The 23,195-nt window shown below is 41.6% G+C and overlaps 1 protein-coding gene across 1 annotated transcript in view; it reads left to right on the top strand.

The window, feature by feature from the left end:
* Nucleotides 1-23,195, top strand: part of CDC42BPA (CDC42 binding protein kinase alpha) — a 296,719-nt gene that overhangs the window by 65,563 nt on the left and 207,961 nt on the right. Inside the window, exon 3 of the mRNA XM_081039105.1 lies at nt 16,306-16,357. Within this exon, the coding sequence (XP_080895231.1) occupies nt 16,342-16,357 (16 nt within the window). The 5' untranslated portion in view covers nt 16,306-16,341. The remainder of the gene's footprint in view (nt 1-16,305; nt 16,358-23,195) is intronic.

Raw genomic sequence — 23,195 nt, 5'->3', positions numbered from 1 at the left:
CCCACTAAAGGACTGGAGTGGCCTTTGAAGGGACCACGGAGGCGTAAGCTTAGAGATGAAAACCTGCAAGGATGGGGCATCACTCTCCGGGTTGCAGAATATACCCTAAATCAGACACCACTATGTGGTACGTGTCCCCAGTAGAAAGAATACATGGGTCCGGAAAATGAGGTGAAAGTAGGTTAGGAGTGGCTTTGCTTATCATCACTGTCAGTGACTGCTGGGAATTTGTGCTTTCTCTGCTTGCAACTCTGGACCCTTAGAGATCTTGTATCCTAGAGGGCAACCATTTCTACTAGGAGACACAGCAATCGTTCCATTAAATGTAATCTATAGCTGCTGCCCAGTCACGTCAGGGTCCTTGTTTAAGAGACAAGAAGATGAATCATTATCCTGGAGATGAATCATATTGGGGACACAGCAGGTATAATTGACTCATATCACCAGGAGGAAGAGAGGCTACTAACACACAATGGTGCCAGAGAAAAATAGGTTTGCTACACAGGTGTCCCCAGGGGAGTCTCCTGGTACGCTCTTTCCCAATTGTGATGGTAAATGGACAAGTTGCCACAGTCACAGCCTGAGAAAAACATGGCAACCAGGGTGTCAGACCTGTCAGGGATGAGAATCTAGGTCCCCCACTCCAAGAGAGCCATCATGACCAACAGGGTTCTACTGGCAAGGGAGAAGAGCATAGAGAACAGGCAGCAGACGAGGAAGATGATGTGTTGAAGGAAGCTTCAGGCTCCATGCAGTGACAGAGTTGTGGTTTTCCTGCCAAATTTCCTCTCTTAAATTTCCCAGAAAAAGCACCAACCAGAATCCTGGAGGAACTGCTTCCAGAACTGAACTTACAAAGAAAATAATCCAAGCAGAGAGGGTGGGCTGGAGTTGACACTCTGCTACGCTGCCCAGATCTTCCCTTCAGAACGGAGATACCATTTTCCCAGCGGTTGGGAGTGTTGGCAGCTGCAGGCTTTCAGCTGAGTCACTCTCCAGGAAATGCTCTCGGTCCCTCACCCAAAAACATACCCTCCCTGGGGCCAGTTTCCAACTAAAGACTGATGGATGCAGGATACAAAGGTCTACGTGCCTTTGCGTCAAGGTGGGACAAGACAGGCTATGCTCAGCTCCTCTCTGACGGCAGCCTGGCTTTTGTGGCTCCCAGTGCACCTCCTCCCTCTGCCCAGTCCTACTCTCTGCCCTTGCAATGGCTGCTGATTGCTAGACACTCCCCCATAAACTTCCTGCACGCAAATCTGTCTCAAAGCCTGTGCCTTAAGAGACATGACCTAAGAAACCTTTGTCATAAATGTATTATAATATTTGACCAGGGAGAGGTCAATAATATGAGAAACCTCCTGAGAAGTGTTATTATCTGATCATTCACAAAGGAAATTACAAGAGGTACTGGAGGAATAGTACTATTAGAGAATAAGAGTATTGTCGTGTTCAGCTTTACAGATGAGGAAAGACTCCCTATTGAGATTGTTTCCAGAAGAGAATCCGAGTGATGATAAATGAAATAGAAGATATGGGCAAAGAGAGTAATACGAGGCAATGTTCTGGGAGCAGAGGCATGTCAGAGACATCTTGTATAAAGCCTGACATCCTTTTTGCCTATCTTTTCATTCTCGCCGTAGATGTGACTGGTGTTCCATGGGGCTGGCTTGCGTCCTAACAGTAAGAATTTTACCAGCAATATGGGGGGGACGGGACCTGACAGCACCTGACCTCTGCCATATCACATTTCTCTCAATTTCTCTCACTTTCTGCCCTGTGGGATGCCTATAGGAAGCCATCCAGTCATTCTGACACAATGGCTGTGCTAACCGGGCAGGAGTTTCATTTCCTGGGGCAACGCTTGACCAATGGGAGACACTCAGGTGGACATTCTGAGGCACACTATACATGGCCCCATAGAAAGCTCCCAGTGGGATGGAGTCCAATGGCCAGCTTAACAGGACACCTTTAACTGTTTTCCCTCCTTCTCTGTTTTTCTCTTCCTAGCCTCATTCCTGTCCCCTGAGATCACTTCCTCAAATACATCACCTGCATGCAAACCCTTGTCTTAGGTTCTACTTAGGCTCTATCCAGGTTAAGACTGTTGGAACCAGGAGTGCCCTAGAGAGGAAACCTTCAGAGAGGAGTCTTGGTCTTTCGCCAGCCAGGGACTGTGACTAGTGTTGAGTGAGGTGTACTAACCTCTGGACCCCAGCAGCATCCCGATCATGAAGAATCTCACCAGTGATGGGCGGGGGTGGGAAGCAGGTAAACAGTGGAACATTGTCTCAGGCCACAGTAATGACACCTGAGTGGTAAGGGAACAGTGTGCATTGTATGGATGTGGAGATGGCTGGGTCTTGTTAACAGCATGAGAAGTCGTGGAAAAGAAAATGACAGGCAGATTAATCAAATCACTGAGGACGTGCTGTGCATGTCAGAAAACCTTCATGGCAGCATTTTAAAAGCCTCTTATCTTTTGTACCTCAGGGCCAGGATTTAATTATAAGGATAAAGGGCTACAGCAGAGAGTGAGTACCTGGCCTTGACCAGTTTCCTGTGCTAAACTCAGAGCCCGGATTGGGAATGGGTGAAACCCTGGCACAAGGAACGGAGACATCAGGATGGATGAGCTGAGAATCTTGAGCTCCCAGCCCCCCTGAACTCTTGCGGGCTGGCAGAAGTAGCTCAGTATCCCATGCTGGAGGAAAGCTGCCTCTTCTTTCCCAGAGGCCCTTCAAAGCTCTCACTTGAGGCAATGTCCTCTTCCAGATCTGCTCCTGCTTCCCTTTACTGCTGCCAGACCAGGCTAATATGTACTGGCAGGAAATGGGAAGGCATATCCAGCCAAGATCTTGAGGGAGTTGGGCTAGATGAGTGGGGGCAGGAACTAAGGCTGGCTGGGTGAGAATTCATTGATATGAGAGTGTGCCATGTATAGGAGGACTTTCATGTTCTGGCAAGGACATCAGAATCAGTCTTAATGTGTGCTGGGATTGCTCCGTAAAAATTGAACATGATGATGAACTTCAGTAAGTGAGGTAGAGATGCTAGAACTGTCTTTCAGAGTATTGGGCGGGGGAGAAGGGAGGTTAGAAGGCTGAAGGAGATAGAAATATAAGAATGGGTTTATTATGTGATACAGAGAACCCATTCCCAACCTTGCGGTCCAAGGAACATACCCTCCATTGAAGGAATAAGGATGAACTACGGAGGGGCACCGGGGTGGTTGAGAAGCTCAATGATGGTTATCTTCCATGGAGCAGAGGTAATGGTAGGAGATTCTGCCATGGAACTGGGCTCTCTAGTATCAGTGGGGGTGCAAGAATTCTGGAATAGCAGAGCCCAAGTGGTAGCACTTAACAGACAAGGGCCAGGTCGATGTAACAGAAACAGGCAGCAAGAATCTCAAACAGGGTGACTTCTTCTACAAAGTTTTGTGACAACGGCGAATAAATAGGCCATAGTGATCCTAGGAAGGCAAGCTAGATGGGCAGCTAACTCACATGGTACTTCACTTGCATAACCAGAAAAAACTCAAGGGCTTGGTAAGCACAAGGCTAACATCTACTGAAGAAGTGGAAAATCATGACCCCTCACCTAGTTTCTAGATCTGAGCCAGTTCTTACTCCCAGGGGCCATTGGTGAAGAATAGGGAGGCAACGCCAACTTGAGAAAGGATTGTACAATGTCACTATAGGAATTTACGGTTATTATTTCCCCCATTCCTTTTCTAAAGGGATCTGTGGTCATATACCACAATACATATATAAAGGGAAACATGGAATGACCAGGGCTACTGGATATAGGGGACTCACCATAACGATCCCCCAGTTAGAGTAGAAACTTACGAAAGCCAGGTGATAAACGGATTCCTGCCCAAGTCCATCTGATGGTGGGTCCAATGAGTCTGCAGACCCATCTGTGGTTATTGTCCCCAAGTGCCTACAGGGGCTGAATATACTTAACTGCAAGCAGACGCCTTATGGGATACCTGATGATGGAGCAAGCGCTATGATGGTAGGAAGGGCTCAGTGGATGTCCTTACAACTCCCCTCTTCCAGCCAAGATGGTAGAGCCGAAGCAACAGTGTGTCTCCAGAAGGGCTGAGGAGACAGACTCGCAGTGGGGTGCAAGGGTAGTGGCTTCATCCTACCCCATTTGATCCGCTGGGATGGCCCTGATGAAAACCAGAAGGATCCAGGCCGGTTGTGCCGGGGGCTACCCAGCTGCAGCTGTTGTACCAGATGTTGCATCTTTGCTGGAATATATTACCACAGTCCGTGGCACTTGGGGTGGAACTATCGACGCGTTGAATGTGATCTTTCTAATTGCCATCAGTGAAGGAAATGAAAAACCTGTTTGCTTTTACAAGGCAGCAAGATGCACTCACCGTCTTGCCACGCGGCTGTGTTCATGCGTTTCTGTGACAACAGAGCCCACGGGGATCTCAACCGTCATGGGTGGAAGGAGACATAGTTGCAGACAAGCTCTGACGATTTGCAGCCATCTTCCACAGAAGTTAGGTCCTGATAGTATTGCGATTCCCTCCTAACAGACAATAAGAGGAAAAGGTTCTGTGGAGTAGTCTACACTCTTTTGTGTGTTCACTGAGGTGCCTCCTGGTTTTTAGGCAAACACCATATCGCTGCTGCAGCTCAGGAACAAGAGTGAGAGGCAACAGAAAAACCTGAGGAATAGAGAGTCATTGTTTTTCTTTTCTGCAAAATGTTCTCAGAGGAATCTTGTCTTCTTGTAGGCACTGCCAGGAAAACCCAAACGACGCGTTCCTTAGAAGTAGACAAATAGCCACTGCGATTGTTGGGGAAAACAAGCAAAAAGAAAAACAAAAGAAAAAGATGCGTTAGGAGTGTAATCAGGTGTGAACACTGGCAGCATAGGATGGAAGAGAATGCTTGAGTCAGCACATGAGCCGTGGGCATCCCAGGAAGCAGTGATGCCTGAGGGAGGGAGAAGCAGCCACACAAAGTAAGGCAGTGCCGGTGCGTGCCAGGAGCCAGTGAGTGTGGGTGGATGAGATAAGAGGCATGGAAAAGAGGGAGAAACAGAGTCCTGAAAAGAAAAAATAGGGGGGAAAATCAATGAACCTGTGACATTTATAGGAAGGACAGCAAAACTGAGTGATACCAAAAGACTGATCTACCTCAAAAAAATTATTGGGGTGGCCGGTTAGCTCAGTTGGTTAGAGGGCGGTGCTAATAACACCAAGGTTGCTGGTTGGATTCCCGCAATGGGTCACTGTGAGCAGCGCCCTTCTTATTAAAAAAAAAAAAAAAAATTATTAAGGCCTTTCCCCAACACAAAATCAACCATTTTTAGGAAAGAAAAATCACAAAACTCTCCTAAAAATTGTTGTCAAAAGTAACTTATTACTTTCTTTGGGAAAAATTATGCTTTTTTATTTTAGACATTTTGTAAAATGTAAATTAAATTAATTTTAAAAAATACACCCATAATTCTACCAGTCAGAAATTAACACCATTAATTTTTGATGTTTACTGTCCAAAGGTTTTGTGAGCATGTATTCTATTTTAATAAAAATAGGATCTTGCTACATAAGATAATTCCTTTGAAAAAATTGCATTATTTTAATGTGTGAGAAGAAATATACTAGTGCTTCCCTCAAATCACGTTCAATTTCTAAAAGGAATGCAATACACGATAGAAAATCTCTTCTGGGATTATTTTTTTACTTGAATTCTCCACATCTTATTTTCGTCTTCTGGAATGTGCCATAACACTGTACCATGAAGCCAGGGCCAGGTTGGGCTCAGCCTGAGTTTTTGTTTTTTCCTTTGCAAAAGCTTCCCTCCTCTAAGTAGATTGCTACAGCTAGCTGACCCACATATTTAATTTATTTTTATGGAGCCTTTTTCTGGAACAATAAAAAAAAAAAAGTGTTCTGGGATGTCTTCCACAAGAAATGAAGTGCTATTCACCTCGAAGAATGGGGGATCACTGCTCCCACACACCATGACCCTCCCACAGCAGGGTCTGGGTCTTACTGCCTGTACCTTCACTTGGGCCCTGTTTAAGATTGGAAAGAGTAGTTGAATAGAAGTTTACGAGGCCAGGTCATAAATGGGGTGTGCATAATGATTCGAAGTCATCTTGCCTTCTCATTCACCATAAGATTTGGGGCAAGTTACTTAAATTCTCTGCGCCTTGGTTTCCTTTCCACAGCTAAGGGGAATAATACCTATGCCAGAAAATAGTGGCAAGGCTGAATAAGACTAAATAGGCAAAGAACAGGTATTTCTGTACTGTGTGCAGAAACGACAAACCACTCATTCTGCAAACTTGCGTGCTGAAAGTCAGAGGGTTTGTGGAAAAACCAGGGTTGGGGCAGGTTGCTCAGAACCTGTGCAACTTTGTAATCAAAGCACCGACGACAACAGGACCCATCCTAATAACACACTATTGCAGTTAAACTTCTCTTAAAAAAGGAAATATTATACTACGTAAATGTAAGACCCGTCTTTAAGAAATGTGATGGCTGCTTGATGGAAGAGGGTATGAGGAAGGGTAGATGTTGCCCAGTGATGGAGGTGAGGGTAAAATACACCAACATCCAGGACAACTTTCCAGCGAGCACTTCCAAGAGGAAGGAAGTAGGGGGAATGGACTCCATGTTTAGTACTGGATTATTTCATGACTTCCTATGGCTTTTTGTTTTGTCTTAGTCTTATTAAACAGTGTGCATTGAACAGTAAAATATTTAGTGTGCATCGAGCTGCAAAATATTGACATGCTGGGGGAAATCACGTACGAATCAAAGCAATCGATTATATTGATATCCCCTGATTTACCATCCGTATATGAACTTTGCATTACATACCGAGACGCTGTAGCAAAACAGACTGTACCTAGTGTGGTGGTTGGCTCACAGTAAATGCTCTTAAATGATTGGGAAATCATCTGCATCGTTATTATTATCATCATACTTATCATCAAAATGATCACTACTCAGGAATTCAGAATAGAGAAGAGAGTTGATGTATTTCATGCAAATTAGAAAAATTATACTTGTTCATTTTGTAAAATATAAATTAGTTTTAAAAAAAACCCAAACCCAATAATTCTACCACTTAGAGATTAATGCCGTTTGTATTTTGATGTTGACTGTCCAAAGGTTTTGTGAGCATGTAAACATCAAAGTTAATAAACCGAACCAGCATACAAGTACTAAAGATTCTGATCTGAGCTAGAGGCATGTGTGTATTCCTGCTAAAACAAGAACTGGTTCTAGGATATTGGCAGTTTTGAGTTCCACTTGGTAGTAACAAGTGAGAGTGGGACCAGGTAATTTTGGGGATATCCACATGGAGATTTGGAATTTACCACTTCCTGGGCCATCTCCTTACAGCAAAATGGTATTGGTGGGCTTATTTAGTGTCCATATGGAGAACAGAATGAGGCTCTCCTGATTTTATTTTTAACAATTATCTTCTACAATGGAATTGTGACTAAGAATAACGCAAGTCTAATCTCTCTGCAGTACAAAGCTTCAGGTTTAACATTTATTGCGAAAGGTCATGGAAAAAGAGTTCATGTTTCCCCAAGATTTGACCTTTGTGTAAGAGCCACTAATGTTTCTTTGCTTTTGTAACATCCTTCTGTCCTCCTTCATTGTTTGACAGAAATCTGCGGGAAGAGGCAATCATGATTTTAAGAATTAAAGGACAATTATTTCATATAGTATATTCTTCAACTATTAATAAAAGCTTGAATCTCAGAATCCACTGAGTGACACATTAGCTCGACTCGGCTTTGACAGACGTAAACCCTTGTCCCAGGCTGTCTTGGAAAGCCAGCATGGTCCAGTTGGTGGAAGGAAGCATAAAGTTGAAAAGACAAAGCCTAGAATGGTGCTTGTTTTTATAGAAACTGTCTATAAATGGTGTAACACAACAGTGTTATGAATTTAGACATTCAAGAACCAAGAAATTCCAAAGTTAAAGTTCTTATGTTTATATAGCTATATAGCATGTTTAAATGGTTAATATATGCCCTTAAAATATAAACCATAATGTGTTATGATATTGTAAAACATTCGAAGGGAAAATGGGAAGAACCAACTTATAGCTGAAAAGATCAAATTAATATCACTATGAAAATCTTTGGAATTCCTTATGCTTTAATCACATATGTTCCTAATGCATATGCTTTATTACTATATATTTTTTCAGGGTTTAGGTAGAAGGTATATCAAAAGAAAAAGTAATCATTTTGCTAAAGTCAAATCCCTAAATTACGTTTTTTTGAATCAGGAAGCTTTATGTCAAAGTTCTTGCAAAGCTCCATAAAATGTTCTATTTTGTGCTTGTTCTTAAATACATTATTTAAATCTTCATGACTTTAGATTGGCTTGATTTTTTCCCCCTTCCTCCGTTGGGAGTATATTCCTGCCAAGTTGGAAGTTTCTAACAATCATTTTTGAATGACATAAATGCAAAAAAATCTCAACCGTCTGTCTGCAATAGGAAAAATTATATTTCTTTCACCATTGTTTTACTGCAGGCTCATGAAGCTATTTTTATAAAGCTATATATTATTTTTTTTCCATGGGGGGAGAAAGTTCAATACAAATATGTTGAGTTAAAATCCAAACTAAATTTTTCTAGTAAGGTCTTTAGTAAATGAGTGACTATAATATAGTCTTAAATATTACTTTTAATATAATTACTTAAATATAATTACCTTTTTTGGTTTCGATTTTCACTGACTTGAATGATTTGGGCAAGGTGACTGGTCTTTCTAAACTTCCTATTTTCAAAGTAAAATTGACTATAGTTTGTGAAATAAACTACAGTAACTTATTTGTTTGCATACCAGGATTTCCCAATGCTTTTCTTTGGTGAACATTTTATGCCCTAGGAGTTCTTCTCTGGGATTTCTGGGGAGGAACAGTCGTGCCCCTAAGGTCACATGCTGAAGAGATAAGAAGGTATATGTGAGGGCGAGGGAGGTGGCCCATCTCCTCCACCATGAGCAGAAACCTGTCTTCTGTAGAAGAGGAGAAAAATCAAGCAGAGACTGGGAGAAACAAGCAACACATGGGCTGAGGGGGTTGCTGGGGGGGCGGGCAGGGGGAGCCAGCGTGAGCACTAGTGAGTGAGCACAGAAAGTGAGACATTCCGTGTCTTCTTCCCAGTTCCAGAAGCCCAGGTCCTGTAGGTCCAGATCAATTCCTTTGGTCCTATGAGGTACCCCATTATCCTGAGCCTCATGAACTAGGGTATTCCCTTTTATGCAAAGCGAAATTTATAGATTTCTGATATCTGCAACCCCAAGAGTCATAATACAGTGTTCTTGTTAAATCTACTGTATGGGGTTGTATATTCTGATTCAGTCCATCGGGAGTGGAGGCCTGAGAATTTGCATTTCTAACAAGTTCCCAGGAATCCCACTTTTAGAAACACAGATGAGACGTTTATACAACCGCAACTCTTGGGTGAGGAACAGCCTGCCTCATTAAGCAATGAAAATATTCAAGAAGCAGCTGGGTGAAGATTTTCAGGGATGCTACAGAAGAGATTTTGCATTATGTGGAAAGTTATATTAAACTTCTAAGTTCCCTTCTAAGAGTAATCTTTTGTGATTCTTCCTAATTTCTGCTGGTGGGAGCAAGAGAACAAAGGAACTCTTCCAAATAACAGAGAAACACAGAAAACTGAATGTATTCCTGTCACAAATTCAGACTTGTATGATAAAGCAAGCACCATAGTGCATTTCCATATTGACTTCGGGAAAAATACATTGCTGTTGTTTATGAAGTTTTGTAGTAAATCGGCAAACATTCAGTTAGCCCCTATTCAAGGTTGCTACTAAAGCATATTTTATGTCCTCCCTCCCCAAACCCAATGCAACAACAAATTATATACGTAGATGACTATAGCCAGAGTTTATTTCATAATGTACTAACAATTCTAAGCTGAGGAGGCAATCAGTTTTATCAGCTCTGGAATTTCATTTCTGATACTATTGCCAACAGCTCAAACTAGTGATTAGTTCACTATTGAAATACCATATCGGAAAAAAAAAAAACCCTTAGTTTTCTCTTTTAATTTTTGAAAAAGAAAATATTGTGTTAAACAAACATGATAATGAAAATAGTTTTGCTTTACTGAGTATTGTTATATTTTCATTTTGTTGCAACTACCTCCCAGGATTTCTATAGCATTTTGCATTGTCTATGTTTGAGTAATACACCCACATTCATATGCAGCTGTTAGAACAAGACAGACACACCAATTGTTGCAATGCCTGTGCTGTACTATTGTTAAATATGTTGCATATCATCTCTGAGTAACCATTTCTTAGAAACCATTCTTAAAGGCACAAGGCTCCGTAGTAATTCTTTCATAAAGATATGAGACAATACAGGTTATTTTAGTTGTGTCTTGAGATTTCAAAAGTTTAACCAGGCTGTATTGGTCTTAAGGTACTTAAAAAAAAAAAAAAGAAAAGAAACTAATGAAAATGAAATAAATATCAATATTGCATGCTTTTGAAATTATACAAATAAACACATACTGTCTGTCTGCCACTTGTGGGACTCGTCACTTTGGGCAAATCTCAAGATTCCTCAAGCTCCCAAAAGTTCAGTTTTTCCTCATCTGTAAATGTGGAGATTGGGCTTGGATATTCTCTGTATTCCTTTCAAAGATAACATTGTAGTCTTATGGTGGTGGGGTAGCATAATGACTCATTAACAGTTTTCTTTAAACATCACAGTTTTTTGAAGTTCCTAGAATTCAGGAGTTGAATCATTGCATGCCTTTATTTAGGAACTAGAGACACTGAGAAAATGAGCAGTCCATGACTAAACTTCACAGGGAAAGGTTATTTCATAAAAGGAGAAAACTCGAAACTCTAGAACTAGGCAATCTCTGTATCAGAATTGTTGGCATGTGGAAGCGTTAGGAGGCAGACTGGTATAACCCATTACTCATGGACGTTCTCCCCTCCCCCAAAGCAGCATGTCATTGGGATTTCTCAGTGAATTTCACAATATGCTCTGTGGTAGCTGCATTAATTCTGTTACACATAGAGAAATGGAAATCAAGGAAGAAAGTAATTGTTTCCAGGCTTATGCAAGGAGTAAGGGTAAAAAATCAGATTTAAAAGCTAGAGATTTAGGGGGGAGACAGTCAGATGAAGATACTGTATTACTGATTTAAAGTGTACAAAGTCAACGTTAGCCGAGTTTTGTTTTCTCTCAACATGAAAACTAAATAACTTTAAAGGTCATACTTCATCATCACTGTTTACAAAAGGAACCATCCAAAGTACTATGCCAACTCCCTTTCAACTGCTGTTGAAAACCAAGAAACAAACTCAGAATCCCAAATGATATTTGGTATTGGTCAGTATATGTCGGCACAATTTGTATGAGCACAATTCAATGAGGAATGGACTGTGTGTCAGTAAATGAAAGATATTAAAGATTTTGTGCAAAGGAGAGTCTCTATATGTTAAATTAGAATTTCCTGGTTTGTCAGGGATTAACCACACTCAATAGAAGAAAAGCCAAAGATAATACACACTTTATCTGTGGAGAAAATAAAAAATGCTTAACTTTCTCCTGATGATGGCATAAGGCTACAGGACAAACAAGTCCTTGCAAGGATCAGTTCTCACATATTTAGTTCGTAATATAAAACACAGCATCTTTATCGCTCTGTTGAGCCTGCTGGCATAATTCAGAGCAGACAAAAGAAATACATCCTTTGGCAACTTTTGGCTTGCCATCCAGAGAGTCTGCTGTTTGATATATTTAATAAAACAATGAAGCTTGATATTGCATTTCTACTGAGCAGAAATATCCCAAGAATGCACAGAGAGAAAATAAATAAGAATATGATTCTCGTGGAGAAATTGAAACAAATGTGAAGATGGAAGAACATCAAAGAAAAAAAATTAGACGAGTTTCATGTACTAAACATTTTAAGTGACTGGGAATTTATTATATGTTGGCATTAATTTGGAAGATCATACATCCATAAATCTATAATATAACCCAGAGTCTCTTATAAATCTTAAAATAGATTATTAAAATATGCTTGGATATAACATATTGCCATGTTTAGAAACAGATTCATACAGTAATTGTAGCTATAGCAACTGTTTCTATAAACCCTAGAGTTTGGGCATGACAAACAAGGCTAGAGGAAAGGAAAAGGAACTGCAGAGGTGGAAGGAAATTCAACAGACAGTGCCTGTAGCATATTGGATGATCGGTAAAATGGAACTTGGACTGGTACTCTGTAGACTTCCTTCCACACTTTATAGCACTCACCTACCATCTTTATATCCATCCAAAGAATATGGTTGTATTAACTATGTTTTCTTGTTTTCTTGATGCTCTGGCATTGGATATCTTAAAGACCTGGGGAGCTGCTGCCCTCCCCCTCCCAGCGTTAACTAATTCCTAGAGATAACAAAAAACTTGCCTGCAAACTTCCCTTTCATATGCAAACCATACTCCCCAGGCCACCATAGTAGTTAGGTCTCTTATCCTCCCTGCATAGCTTCACTCAGAACTTTAGTTATGCTGTGACTGTGATATTACAGTAGACTTCTGGATGGCCTGACAACCTGTCCTATTCCTTTGAAAATTGAGAAATTAGTTCTCCTTCCCCAAACTAGTCCTCTGTTTGGTACCATGCCTTTCTCTGTCCAGGGGATGAGCATGCAATCAAACTAGGTCAGTTAGGCATCGTTTCCTTGAAATTTGGTTTGGGCATCATCTGATAAAAGGATCCAAAATGTTGGCCCTGGCTTATCCTGTCATTGGCACCTGGAAGAAATGACCATTAGTGCTCGATGCCTCGATCCTACAGCTGTCCTGGTCGTTCGGCCTTTCCTGGCAGAACCCGTACTCACGAATATAGTGACTGGAGATACTTGATGCAAACTTGACTGTGAAGTAAAGTGGAGGTCCTGAAAGTTCAGAATGTGAAGGTCCTGAAAGTTCAGAATGTGAAGATCCTGAAAGTTCAGAATGTGTTAGGAGAGTTTGCGTGTGAAAGTATTTTGTAAAATATTAATTGGTACATAGCATTGACCTGTAGTCTTCTCTCTGCTCGGCTTCCTCACCCCACCCCCTACTCTACACCAAAGACATGTAGGTTGAAGGACAATTCATCGGCTACTATGTCTTTCCGTAGATGCGATCAGTGTGGTGAGCTGAAATGTTTGGTGTACAAGGATGGGTTCCCTTTTAGACTCTTCTTTCTAGAAAGCTAGAGAAGTGAGGTAAAGCCTGACTTTCTTCCTTCAGAGTAGAAACTCCCCCAGGGCTCTCTCATCACTCACCAATGTGATGCCATCATTGCCTCTTTAGATGCCTTTCCCCCGTCCCCATTCTGTGACTGATCTGAGAGGTCCTGTGCTTCTGACCTGATCCAACAAGGCCTGAGGTAGACAAGTTTAGCTTTGAGGCAAACCATCTCTTTTGCTGTCTGTCCCTTTGGATCTTTTGTCTCACGTCGGGTGGATGTGACCTGTCCATGCAGAGGAGTGAAAGGATCGGAGACTCAAGTTCAGGGTTCCTGTGGAAAAACACAAAGTAAGTCTTTGGGCCCACTTTATTCCGATTTAACTTGAGTTCTTTGCTGGAAATTGGGACCAAAACTCCAGCCAATTGTAAGGCGTCTTGCATCTTTTGAGCATGTATTTATCTTTGGAATCTTATGAATAAGTATAGAATGTGGTATTCCTAGCTTTCTCTCCAAATATCATCCTTAATATCACCTTCTTCATGTCAGACAGTACATATTAATGTGGCCTTATCTATTGTTTACAGCTGTCATCCGTTTCAGATGGTTAGCGTTCATGTCTTCCTAGTTGTCCTTTTGCCTTTTTGAATATCATCTCTTATATGCTTAACATCATACCCAATGCCTCCTAAACATTTTTTTTTAAATTAAAGTTTATTGGGCTGACAATGGTTAGTAAAATCACATAGGTTTCAAGTGTACAATTCTGTATTACATTATCTATATATCACGTTGTGTGTTCACCACCCAGGGTCAGTTCTCCTTCCATGACCATATATTTGATCCCCCTTACCCTCATCTTCCACCCCCCTCCCCCCTCCCCTGTAGTGACCACTAAACTATTGTCTATGTCTATCCGTTTTTGTTTCTTTGTTTGTCTTGTTCTTTTGTTGCTTTCAGTTTTATATCCCACGTATCAGTGAAATCATATGGTTCTTGACTTTTTCTGTCTGACTTATTTCACTTAACAATAATCTCAAGATCCATCCATGTTGTCGCAAATGGCACTATTTCATCTTGTCTTATGTCAGAATAGTATAGCTTTCTAAACATTTTGTATGACATACGTGATAGGTGGCAAAAATGGTCACAATTTTTCATACTTCCCTATTCTACACCCTTTAAAATGTGTCTTCTTCCATGCGAAGGCAAAGTCCATGCTCCTGTTCCCTGAATCTAGGCTAAACTTGTGAGTTTTTTTTTCCTCTTTGGCCAATATAATGTGTGCCAATTCCAGCCCTAGGTTTTTAGAGGCCTTGTGCTGGACTTGCTCTTCTGGGACTCCTGTCTTCTGGGCAGGAGCGAACAAATCCAGGTTAGCCTGCTGGAGAGTGTGAGACCATGTGGACCAGAGCTGAGTCCACCGAGTTTTCCTAGCTGAGGCTCTACACAGGTGTGAGAACCCAGCCAAGGTTGACAGAACAGATCTGTAGCTGGCCACGGATGCGTGAAGGAACCTAGCAGAAGAAATGCTGAGAGAGCCTAAACTTCTGGCTCTAGTATCATGAGCTGTCTCAATGGCTGTGTTAAGCCACTGAATTCTGAAGTGGTTTGTCATGCAACAACAGCAATTGCTAACTGGTACAACATATTATTTATTATTCATAAGGAAAAGTAGACTTACCTAGCAGTAAAGACACCTCGAAAAGCAATAAGATCCTTATCTCTGGAATCTGTAAGCAGAGGCTTTGTGATTCCTGTACTGGGTCTGTGAAATGATCCTGAGGAGAATTTTCAATTCCACCATTCCGAAATTTAGCATTATGATAGTTTTATTTCTCTATCATTCTGAAGATAAACACCTTTAAAGACATGCTGTTCTTTTCCCATAAGTAAAACTTCTGTACATTAGCATAAAAATATCCCAAGTTGATCAGACATTTGTTGAGAGTAGACTCAAAAAAGCCAACTGGTCATGTAATGAGAGTGTAATAGAAGTGATAGATTCTGAAACACAAGCTTTGATTTCTAAGTCATGGTCATGGCTTTATATTATCCAACTCTTGCTGCTAGACCTCAGGTGAATTCCTTATGCTTTTGACTTTTAGTTTCCTGACCAGGAAAACAGGCACAATAATCCTTCTCCATCTTGAGACTTGGTGTAAGCTAATCACATATTCCTTCTAAAGAGGTGAGAACTCACAGTCGATTAAATATACATACAAAGTACTATCACATGAGGACAATAAAAATTTTAAAGAGACTAGCTTAGTAAATATATCACCTAAGGCATGAATATCCCCAATAAAAGTATTATTGAAAAAATAACCAGGTCAGAGCACAAATGATCAACTTGAATTAATTGTAAGACATTGACTACTGTAAAAAATTTAAACTTACATTTACAGAGAAGCCTGAAGAGAAGTATGAGTTACTAAAATGTATGACAGAATAGATGTAAGACAGTGGCACTAACAGGATATCCAGAATAATTAACAGCTAAGAGTCAAGTTTCCAGACAAATAGACTTCTTTAGTCATCCATTAGATTTTTTTCTAAAATAAAATGAATAAATTATTTGTCCACTCCACCAAATTTCATGATGTATATTTCATGATATATGTGTATTTCATATACATAAATATTTATATTCTGATATATTAAAATGTTTGATTAAGAAAAACACAAAATAACTCTGGGTGGTGAGCACACAATGGGATTTATAGATGATGTAATACAGAATTGTACACCTGAAATCTATGTAATTTTACTAACAATTGTCACCCCAATAAATTAAAAAACATAAATTAATTAATTAAAAAAAAAAGAAAAACACAAAATAAAATTCACCATCTTACCCATTTTTCAGTGTACTGTTCCGTAGTGTTACATATATTGACATTACATACTGGTGATTTTGAAAGAATTAACGACTGATGAAATTTTACAAATGTGGGAGTATAAGAAAAATATTATAAAGCCTTTGTGTACATGGGAGCTTAAGGCTTTAAACTGGTGTATCAAAAAATGTGGCCAAATTGTGACTCTTATTTTGTAGGAGGATTGTCCCTGGGAATGTTTACGCAGAGGTGACATGACTCCTGAATTGGGTAAGATAATGATTTTTCCAGTTCAGAAATTTCACTGCTTGCTGCTCTGAATCCTGTTCATGCGTTCCATAATTACTTATTCAGCTCCAAATCTGTGCCAATGCACTGTGAGAGACCACAAGTACGAAGCTGAATGAGAGTGGTCCAGTGGGACCATGAACCCTCAGAATAGCTTACTCTGGTTCCCTTTTACAACTTGGCTTTGTCCTAGAAGACAGAACTATCAAGCTGGTGAAGTTTCTCTTTGTTCTGTCACCATGGACTTTGGTATCAGACAGACGAGGTCCCAGTTCCAGCTCTGCCACTTACTGTCTACACCTGTTTCCTCATCTGGAGATAATAATGCTGCCTAACTCACAGGGGTGTTGTGAGGATCGAAGAAATGATGTGAGAAAAATGTTCAGGAGAGACTCCCTACTAAATGTTTGCTCTAATCTTTCCATTCTCACTGCCCTGATGGAGTGTCTCATGCATAGACCTCCTCTTCATCCCTCTATCTGTCACCAATTGTCAGAAAAAAATCACATACCTGGCATTCTCTTCCTTCAGCCGTGGCTCTTCTAGCTAAGGCAGTTCATCAAAATCTATATGAATGAGGGGCCAGCCTAGTGGCTCAGGCGGTTAGAGCTCCATGCGCCTAACTCCGAAGGCTGCCTGTTTGATTCCCACATGGGCCAGTGGGCTCTCAACCACAAGGTTGCCAGTTCAATTCTTTGAGTCCCACAAGGGATGGTGGGCTCTGCCCCCTGCAACTAAGATTGAACACGGTAGCTTAAGCTGAGCTGCCACTGAGCTCCCGGATGGCTCAGTTGGTTGGAGGGCGTCCTCTCAACCACAAGGTTGCCGGTTAGACTCCCTCAAGGGATGGTGGGCTGTGCCCCCTGCAACTAGCAATGGCAACTGGACCTGGAGCTGAGCTGCGCCCTCCACAACTAAGACTGAAAGGACAACTTGAAGCTGAACGGCACCCTCCACAGCTAAGATTGAAAAGACAACAACTTGACTTGGAAAAAAGACCTGGAAGTACACACTGTTCCCCAATAAAGTCCTGTTCCCCTTCCCCAATAAAATCTTAAAAAAAAAAAATCTGTATGAATGTGTTAAGTGCTAACTTCGTGTTACCTACTGCCGGTAATGTCCTTAACAGAAGCTTCCTTTTCTTTCCCTCTGAGACTGGTTATATCTAATAAATATTTTAGAATGCATTTTTATTTATTACTATGACAAGTTAAGGGAAAAGAAGACAGTGGAAAGGTAAGGGAGAAAAAAGGGAGGGAGAGATGAGAGAAGGCTAGAAAGGAGAAAGGATACTAAAGGAGGAAAGGAAGGAAGACGTTGATAAACAAAAATTGCTACAGAAAGATTCATTAGCAGAGCTTGAAGTGAGGGTAAGGTAGAAACAGGGAGAGAGCAAGAGAAAGCAGGAGAGGGAATTGCTTGTATTCTCAAACTTTACAGAGACTGGGAAGCATCTAGCATACTGTCTGGCATGTAGTTAGTGCTTAATATATGCTCAGTGAGAGAGTGTGGGAAAGAGACAGTAGCCTGAGTCACTAAAGTGTCCTCAGGGCACACTGTCACCACCTGACTGTTCTTTGGGCTGAGGATGTTATACCGTGGCCATCTCTCCTAATGACATTCCTTTAAAAGGCTAATTTGCTTTTATTTATTTTTATTTTTATTTTTATTTTATTATTATTATTTTTTAAAGATTTTACTGGGGAAGGGGAACAGGACTCCATTGGGGAGCAGCATGTATCTCCAGGACCTTTTCCAAGTCAAGTTGTTGTCCTTTCAATCCTAGCTGTGGAGGGCGCAGCTCAGCTCCAGGTCCCGTCGCTGTTGCCAGATGCAGGGGGCGCAGCCCACCATCCCCTGCAGGAGTTGAACCCACAACTTTGTGGTTGAGAGGACGCACTCCAACCATCTGAGCCATCCGGGAGCTCAGCGGCAGCTCAGCTGAAGGTGCCATGTTCAATCCCAGTTGCAGGGGGTGCAGCCCACCATCTCTTGCGGGACTCGAGGAGTTGAACCGGCAACCCTGTGGTTGAGAGCCCACTGGCCCATGTGGGAATTGAACCGGCAGCCCTCCGCGTCAGGAGCTCAGAGCTCCAACAGCCTGAGCCACCGGGCCGGCCCCTAATTTGCTTTTAAACCATGGTTCATAGCTCTACAATAGTTTATGATTTAGCTTTCAGAGGTTCCCTCTGAACAGGATCCCCATAGTAGCCAATTAAGGGAGAAATCATTATTTGCGTTTTAGCTCCAGGGCTCAAAGGAATAAGTATCCACACACTAGTGGTCAGGTCAATCTAAGCTTTAGATTGTATCCAACCTGGGAAAGACATTCCCCAATTTGACCTTAACCCAAAGCAATGTCAGGCTGTTGAATGTCAGGCAGTATGGTAGGGGAGTGAGGGAGATCGTTTAGGCAGGAGGCATCGTCTATGGCTGTTCTAGTCCTAACCAGATGCCGGCAGTGACGACCCTCAAACTCCACTCCATAGAGGCCACTTTGGCCTTATAGTGCACACGGACAACTCTGACCATCAGGTAGCAAGATCTTGAAATAGGCCCTTGCTTCTACACCTGGGGTCCAGGGGCCCAGAGTAATATTTAGATCCCAGACCTTGGAGAGCTTCTACCTAACCCATATTCTACGTGGTCAGCTTGTTTGTCTGGCTTTGCATTTTGGTTTTGGGTTTCTGTTCCAATTCCCTGCTGAAAATGGAGTCCATCCTTTGTTGACTGAGACCTGGAATCTCTCATGGGTTCCTGTCTATATATCCTCTTCCCTCATCTTTAAGGAACCAATGCCATCCGAACCTAGAAACAACAGCATCATCTATAATCCTAGCACTCACCTGACGTCCATCACTGGCTCTTCTCAGAAGCACTCACCTGACGTCCATCACTGCTCCACTCAAACCTGTCCCCATGGAACTGGCCACTCGAGTGGCCAATCACTCACATAAGACCTCATTTAGCCATATTTGGATTTGGTTATCTCTATCTCTGTCCCTTACTCATGGGGCCGATTCTTCTGTCCTGGGTCAGTTCCCACAGCACCGAAGTTGGCCTTTTTGTTTTTCTCTATTTGGAAAAAATGCCCTCTGACTGCCCTGTTGTATGAGTAATCCAAAGCTTACCAAAAGGTAAGCTCTAACTCAACTTCTTAGGGAAATTTCTCCGCTTCATTGCCTCCTACCAACCAACCTTCCTCTTCCAACTAAAGAGACATTGGCAATATTGTGATACCTTTGCTTATAATTTATAAGTATATATTTGGGGATTAGTACAATGAAGGTCATCCTTCAAAGTACAAGTAGAACATCATCCACTTGTACTTGTTACACTTTTCCTGATACAGATTGGGGGCTTGGTAAATGACTGTTGATGAATGAATGAATGAATGAATGAATACAACTTTTAATGGTTTAAAAAATTGGGAATGCTGGCTCTAGTACTTGTGAATGATTAGTTAATACTTTTGTGAGATAGTTAATTCCATTTTCAGTATGAAGTATTAATGAGGACACAGTAGTAGTTTTATCATGGCCTAGCCAATGTATTTTTAAGTAGAGAAAGTATTTGCTCCACAGTCATATGTGGTTCCTTGCACTGTGGTTAGTCATTAAATATATCATGCTCTTCTCACAAGGCAGGGTAAGCAAAAGGATATGGATGGTTCTCAGAAAACTCAGCTACATTGCTGTGAAAATAATCCACCAATGATAAATTGTTTATATGGGATAACATGTTATCATTATGAGAAACAAAGTTTCAAAGAACAGGAAAATCTAATGTTACAGTAAAGTACTTAATTTGTCTCTTCTAACATCATTCCCTAATATTATTCTCTAGCTTTTTATCCTGACCTATGCCATGTTAGTATGTGAAGAAGTGGTTGGAACGCATCCCAAGTTTTAATACTTACAGTTTTTCATATTGTTTCTTATCTTCTTCATGAACTTTTGCTTATATTTTATAACGTTGGGGCATTCCTTGTTTGGGGAAAGCCCCTCTTGATATCTCAGATTTAATTTTCTTGAATTTTCATTTCCCCTTTTCTCATGAATGCCTGGGGTGCTCCAGATACCACCCTCTTTGTGGATTTATGTCTTGATTCGTTTTTTATTATTGTTATTGTTATATTTTTTATCATAAGGAACATTGCTGACAATGCCTTATTTCGTTTGGCCTGTAAGTGCTGATGCTGCCGTCCTCTGGGTCAGAGAGAGGTCACAGTCTGTTCTAAAGCATAATCACTGGCTCTGCCATATGACTGTGGTTTAATGAGTCCCCTATACGGATATGGAAGCACTGAATCTTATTGCTGAATGGAGCCCGGAGAGTGCATCTGTTGCAGCCCCCTTACCTTCTGGCAGGTGAATTCCAAACTATTCAGGAGAGATGGCTGTTGAAATTGAATTGAAATGATCATTTTTAAGACCTGTAGAGATTACAACTCCACAGTCTCTCTTTGTGCCTCATTTTGGAGTTCACCAGCCTGATACTTAAGAGTTTCCCTTTTTGTCTATGTGAAATGAATCCTATTTTAATAAAGCTGTTCTCTCTGGTTTTGCTCTTCTTTACATGGAAAACGACCAAAACTCCTATGAGAGAATGTCTTCTATGCTGCAAGGTTAGAATGAAGTCATTTCAGTCTTCCCTTCTTTTCGTTGGACACGAGGGCTTAGTCTAATTATTAATCAGTGAACTGATATTAGTTGCTCTTAGTTTGCTATGAGGTAGGTTAGCAAAGCATTTCAGCGTACAGGCTGTAGAATGAGTCTCACCTGGGTTGAAATTCTAACCTTCCCACTCCCACACACACACCTGGAACGTAGGCCAATCTTAGTGACTCACTTGTAGCAGATAGAATATGGCAGAAGTGACTGTTTAACTTTCCAGGCTGGGCCACTAAAGGTCATGCAGCCTCACCTTATCCTCTGAAACGCTATCACTGGAACCCTGCACTGCCATGGAAGAAGTTCAACTGTTATACAAAGTTCAGTGGTCCCAAGGCAGCCATGCTAGGAGAGAGCCCAAGCCATATGATGGAGCCACATGTAGACACTTAGAAAGCAGCTCTAGGTAGCACCAACTGCCAGACATGTGACTGAAGATGCCTCATGATCATTCCAGCTCCCTGCTGTCAAATCACCGCAGCTAAGACTCCAAGTCTTCCCAGCTGAGTCCCCACTTGTGGAGCAGAGACGAGTCCCCATCATAACATGTTCCCAAATTTCGGGTGCACAGCAGTTATGAATCTACTAAAATGATTGTTAAGCTGATACGTTTTCAGGTAATTTTTTATGCGGAAGTAGCACCCAGAATGATATATAAATGCTGATAACTTCCAAATTTACATTTGGGATCTGAACCTTTCCCCTGACTTCCAGATTTTGATCTTTCTAATTGCCCACTTGACACTTGTTTAAAGGCAATATATGCAAAATAGAAGTCTTTAACCTGTCCCTCCCAAAACAAAAGAATCTATGAACCTTCTCTGGAGTTCTCCGTCTCAGCGAATGGCACCTTCGTTTTCCTAGCTCCTTGGCATTAACCCAAACTCCTCACTTTCTCTCACCCTGCGTGGCCAACCTACCAGCATATCCTGTCTACTCTATCTTGAAAGCAGGGGTAAAGTGCAGAATATTTAATAACCAGAATGGGAGGGTTTCCCACCAATCAAAACAGATGCTCGTCTGAATATCAAAACAGAGGTGTCCACGTCTTAACACCTCCCTGCTACCTTCATACCGCAGCTCAGAATCCTCCAATTGCTTCCCATGATTCTTGAAATAAAAACCAAATTCCTATCATAGTCTCCAAGGCCCAGCCTGATCTGGTCCCTGATTATCTGCCTGATTTCATCTCCTACCATTCCTCACCCTCCAACTCGGTGTGTCCCAGCGACACTATCCACTGTACCCTTTCCCACATACTATCCACTCCTACCTCAGAGTCTTTGCAACCTGCCATTCCCTCTGCCTGGAACATTCTTCCACCATATATCCACAGAGCAGCACACCCTCCCACTCTATTCAAGGCTCTGCTCAAACATCACTTCATCAGAGAGGCATTTCCTGGACAAGCTATTATAAATGCAGCCCTCCATCCTGCCATTCTCTATCCATTTATCCTGCTTTTTCATAACACGTATCTGCGTGGCATGGTGGGGTTCCGTTGTTGTTTACTTGAATGTTTGCTTATTGCCTGAATCTCTCCACTAAAATATAAGCTCCATGAAGGGAGAAATGCTGTGCCATTCACCCAGCATTTAGTATCAGAGACCACGTTCTACTTTCTTCCGGAAATTGTATCATGTAAACTTCCTCAGAGAACTACCGTGTTTCCCCGAAAATAAGACCTAGCTGGACAATCAGCTCTAACATGTCTTTTGGAGCAAAAATTAATATAAGACCCGGGCTTATTTTACTATAATACAAGACCCAGTCTTATACAATATATGTCTCTGCTCCACAACAAGTGGGGACTCAGCTGGGAAGACTTGGAGTCTTAGCTGCGGTGATTTGACAGCAGGGAGCTGGAATGATCATGAGGCATCTTCAGTCACATGTCTGGCAGTTGGTGCTACCTAGAGCTGTTTTCTAAGTGTCTACATGTGGCTCCATCATATGGCTTGGGCTCTCTCCTAGCATGGCTGCCTTGGGACCACTGAACTTTGTATAACAGTTGAACTTCTTCCATGGCAGTGCAGGGTTCCAGTGATAGTGTTTCAGCGGATAAGGTGAGGCTGCATGACCTTTAGTGGCCCAGCCTGGAAAGTTAAACAGTCACTTCTGCCATGTTCTATCTGCTACAAGTGAGT

This window comes from Rhinolophus hipposideros (assembly GCF_964194185.1).
Source record: "Rhinolophus hipposideros genome assembly, chromosome: 26".
Classification (NCBI taxonomy): Eukaryota; Metazoa; Chordata; class Mammalia; order Chiroptera; family Rhinolophidae; genus Rhinolophus; species Rhinolophus hipposideros.
This window is presented reverse-complemented; position numbering and strand designations above follow the sequence as displayed.